Raw genomic sequence first — 4,722 nt, 5'->3', positions numbered from 1 at the left:
AAACTCATGGAATATTGAAACTATGATAGGCATACTCTGATTGTCCTTGATAGGCACGTTCGTCACAACGCTTGGCACAGCTTTCGGCACAACTCAATCACTCGGTACGAATTAATGTGTGCAGAGTTGAATGCCCCTTGGTTTCGGTACAGTGTGCAGAGTTAAAACCTCCTGTCCTGCATGAAACTTTCACTTTTTCATAGTAAACTATGGCCGTCACTAAAATCGCAGTAACCTGCTTCTAAAAGAAATAAATAATATCAGTCTGACGTAGTGAATACCCACTCAAATCCCCCGCAATGAATGAACACAATCAAGATCCCGATCAAGTTCATGGGCCATTAACAGTGCCAGCCGTTGGCGCACCCACATTTGATGCCCAACTACTGCATCGATATCTCTCGCACGATGACATTGAGGAATTGTATAAGCTTTTTTTCTCCAGACGGGATCAGATACTTCCTCATGAGCTACGCGAGGAACTGTACCGTCTCACCGGAGTGCAGCTCAATGATGCACAGTTTGAAACGCTATTTATGAGAATGAACACCAACCTGGACGAGTACTGCCAATGGGATGAACTGCTAAGCTACTTGATTCTGGGACTACAGAACGATGACCCGATGGCGACGATGGTGGTGCAGGAGTCATTGGATCTACCCATATCGTGCGACACGGAACGGAAACTTCCGGGGCAAACCTATCCAGTGACGAAAATCGAATATAGTCCATTGTTTACCTATGTAGGGTTGGGTGAGTTGTTTCGTAAAAAGATTTTTCGATTATGTGCCCTCCAATCGTAGGACGAACCTGTCAACTGGGACAAAGGGTACTGGATCACTTCAAGCCGCGAAGGTGAGATCAATTTTTGGAATCGCGATTGGAAGCACACCAAAATTGGGAACGCCTGCAGCGGTATGCTCCGAAATTGTTCTATGTTTTACAAGTTTTTCAACCATGGAAATTTTCACAGTCGATCTCAAGCGCACCATAACAAGGATCCTGGATACAGCAGTCCTTCCGGACCAGCACTACTTTTGCGTTACATGTTTGGAGTGTGAACTTCGCTTCTACGATATTTTTGCAACTGGGTTCACCCTTAAAATGATTGTCAATCGGATTCCCAATGCAATCAACAAGTTGTACTATCATTTTTCCCCCACTACTGGAAGCATAATGGTGCTCGGTGACTACGTCGGATTCGTTCGGGTGCTGCAGTTTAAAGATAAGTTCGATCCGGCTACCGATGTTATAAGAATGACGTTCCTGGAACTGATCGAAGGATCATGTCGACAAATGACGTGTACAGACTATGGTCGGCTACTTCCGGACATTGTACGGCAAGTGCAGTTTGTTGAATCGACCAATAGCATCGTGGTATGTTCGGAAAATGATCCTTTAGACGACAGCACGTTGCAAACATCATTGGTGATTCAAGATGCTGAAAAACTGGACAGGAAGACGGAGTTCGTGGCTCCAAAGGGTGTATTGTGTTTTGCGTTCAATCATGAGAAAGACTTTCTGGCGACCGGTGGTCCGGATGGAAAACTAAGGTTATGGGATTGTCAGCACCCAGGCGAACCAACGGCGACTTTGGCGGGGCACAGAGCCAGAGTAGTTTTCCTCTTTCTACAGGATGGATCTGAAAAGCTGTACAGTATGGATTGCCTAAAGATCGTGATAGTTTGGGACGTGCGGAATAAAGCTTTGTTTCAGAAGTACAGTGCTTTCTCGACAAACTTGCACAGGACTCTTCAGGCTTGCGCTTACTACAACGACCGGGATCGTGAGCTGTTGGTGGGTGCTAATAAAGTATTGGCTGTTAGCTGTTGTCCGAAGATTAAGGTTGAGGTTACCGATGGAAAAAGTCATACTCTACCGATTTCTATTTTGTTGTACAACCCACTGTTTAAGATGGTTGTGAGTTGTGGCTTGGATAGTTTCATTATAGTTTGGGACTATACCAACAATCGAAGGTTAACGGTAATTGCCGACGCTCATACAGAAGAAATCCATGGTATAGTAGAGAAGGTCCAGATTACAGCTGCCTGTTTCGATCCGAAGCTTCAGCTGCTGATTACTGGTGATCGCATTGGCATTTTGAAGATATGGCATTTTAACAGCGGTTCACTGATGAGTTCCTTGAGTATCGAAAGGAATTGTGAAGTAACGGCTATATTTTGGGAACCTAGAGGTATCCTGGCCATGGGATGGAACCACGTGATAGTCGAGTTTCCAGTAGGATCATCCGAAATGGAATTCCTCCGAGGAAATCCGTGGAAGAAACTTCACTTTGGTGATATTATATGTGCAGCGATAAATCACACAAAGCCCAAAACGATAGCCACCTGCAGCTACTCGGGAGAGCTCATTTTTTGGAGGATTGACACTGGAGAAGCATACCGAAGGTACGATGCAGCCAGACCGAGGCAGAAGATCCCCATTGATTTGGAGAGGAAGCCTGTGGCAATACGTAGACGAACGAGGATGTCGATATTTCAACCTCAACGGCGGCTGACCAGGATCGTACTGCCCACGGCGGCGGAGCTGCTCCGACAGCTGACCATTTATAAATTACTGTTCCTGGAAGCACGACCACGGCATCCTGAATATGGCACTCTGATCGCATCGCTGGACACCGGGTCGGTGCAGGTTTATTCGCACGATCTGTACGGCGAGTACCTTGGGTCATTCAGTGCAGTGCACAAGGCTGGTGATCGGGTTATTGCCATGACGACTGATCCGGAAAATCGATTCCTGTTCACTGGGTCCCGCTTGGGTTACGTTAAAGTTTGGTTAATTGAGGACTATTGGTAAGGAAGTACAATGTCGGATGATCGAAAAATGCATACATTTTCCTTTTCAGCGTTCCAGAAGCTCGTCGACCCAAAGTGAATCGTCCTGCTTTGAGGATGAAGTTTCCGTTTCTACTGGATGACGTAGTGCCGGGTCGAGCCAAACGGTCGGTGGCCAATCAACCTAAGCCTTGGCTGCTGAATTCCTACCAAGCACATCGAGCTTGTGTGACCGACTTGGTTTACCTGGCTGATTCGGAGCTACTTCTATCGTGAGTGACTTTAATCTAAACGATTTGTATGAACTTTTGCGTTATTTGTTGTTATGAGAAATGCTTCACATTTTTGCTAAAATTCGTCCATTTTGGATCACAACATATTTTCAAAATGGCGTCCATGAAATTTTCCGGAAAAATTCAGCATTTCTGATCGAAATGACGTCTGATACAAAGTTTTAGACAAAATCAATGTCTTTCTGAAAAAATAAGCATGGTTTTTTGGTACTTTAAGTTTCAAAACGCAAGAAGTTGTACTAAAGACACGACCGTACACATTTTTCATGTAAATTTAGGTCAATTTTGACATAAATTTGAGTCATAACAGACGCGAAATATAGCTCAATCAAACGTAAGTTTCGTCGAGCAACGAACTTTTTAGTCTTTTTTTTTCTTGATTTGTTTTCCGTCGGTTTAGTTTTTCGTACAGAGTACCAATGCTACCAACGCCAGGAAGGCAGCTCCCACACCTGGACCCTACCTATCGACTCATCAATTCATGAACCGGGGACCAACGGCTTTACTTCCCTTTGGAAGGAAGGTGTGATCAGATATGTTATGCCTCAGAACACCCCGACGGTGCTGACTGGGATTGAACCCAGGCCTGCTGGGGTGAGAGTTGATCACGCTTACCATTACACCACCGGCCACTAAGGGTAAGACATTGGTGAATGAATTTTTAAAATTGGTTGCGAAACCACCGAGATCCAGCTGGTTGAACTTTTAGGACCGAGTGATTCGTGAACCTGGTATTCCGCGATAGTATTTAGCTCTCCGTAATTCCAGTGTTAATGCATATTACGAATATGCATTTACCTTAATACCCTTAGAGAACCCAATTCTTGTGACCTACATTCTCTTCTTTGACTTTTGAAAAGCAAACCTTTTTAATTTCAGATCCAGCAGCGATAGATCGATTCGCATTTGGACCCTCGGTGGTCGCTACGTAGGACTGCTTGGAAGTCCTGTCAAATGGCCCACTCTCGAGCTGAACAGTCCCGTCCCTAGTGGGTACCGCTTCCGGATCCCACCGGAGCTAGAGCGGGAGGTGAGTTTCACCACCGCTCAAGTGTTGCGAGGCGGCGAACGGTGCGTTAACTTTAGCCGACTGGTGCAAGAAGAAAGCCAAAGCCAAATCCGTACTGGAACGGTGATCGAAACCTATGGAGAACCGTTGGATCCGCCTTACTGGAAACGGAAAACATTTCCCTTCGGACAACGAACCAACTACCATCCGGTTCCAAAGATGGACCCCGAAGACCGAGGTATGATCGCGTATGGGTATTTGAGACTTGCAGAGATGAAAACTTTGAAGCTGCTCGATAGCAAGAAGATGCTGACTGAGGCGGAACAGGTGAACGTCTACGTGGATAGAATTGATTCGTATAGTTTTCAGGATAAAAATGAGTGGGAAAACTAAATTGTTGTCTATCGAATGATTTCATTTCTAAATCAAAAAATCGTTAACAAATCATATCGTTTATAGGTCACATTAAATGCTCAGGCTCAAACTCAAAATGTTGAGCACCTTATCTTGTTTACAATTAATATGACTAAGGCTTTGATTAAACGTGGGAAAAACTATCCACACTGAGTAAATCGCAAATCAGTCCCATATGGATTTTCGTCAACAACGCTATTGACTATCAATT

At 44.8% G+C, this 4,722-nt stretch overlaps 1 protein-coding gene across 1 annotated transcript; it reads left to right on the top strand.

The window, feature by feature from the left end:
- Positions 1-299: 299 nt before the first annotated feature.
- LOC135716073 (WD repeat-containing protein on Y chromosome-like) lies at positions 300-4,453 on the top strand (the record flags this gene model as incomplete). The annotated part of the gene is made up of 5 exons (XM_065238906.1): positions 300-743; positions 804-915; positions 974-2,813; positions 2,867-3,067; positions 3,968-4,453. Coding segments are annotated over exons 1-5 (3,083 nt in total), but the record flags the coding sequence as incomplete, so codon positions are not given.
- Positions 4,454-4,722: the final 269 nt, after the last annotated feature.

The sequence above is a fragment of the Ochlerotatus camptorhynchus genome, unplaced genomic scaffold (assembly GCF_037179485.1).
Source record: "Ochlerotatus camptorhynchus isolate MF236.1 unplaced genomic scaffold, CSIRO-AGI_Acam_v1.1 ptg001110l, whole genome shotgun sequence".
NCBI lineage: Eukaryota > Metazoa > Arthropoda > Insecta > Diptera > Culicidae > Ochlerotatus > Ochlerotatus camptorhynchus.
The sequence above is the reverse complement of the archived record's forward strand: the minus strand, read 5'-3'. Positions and strand labels throughout refer to the sequence as shown.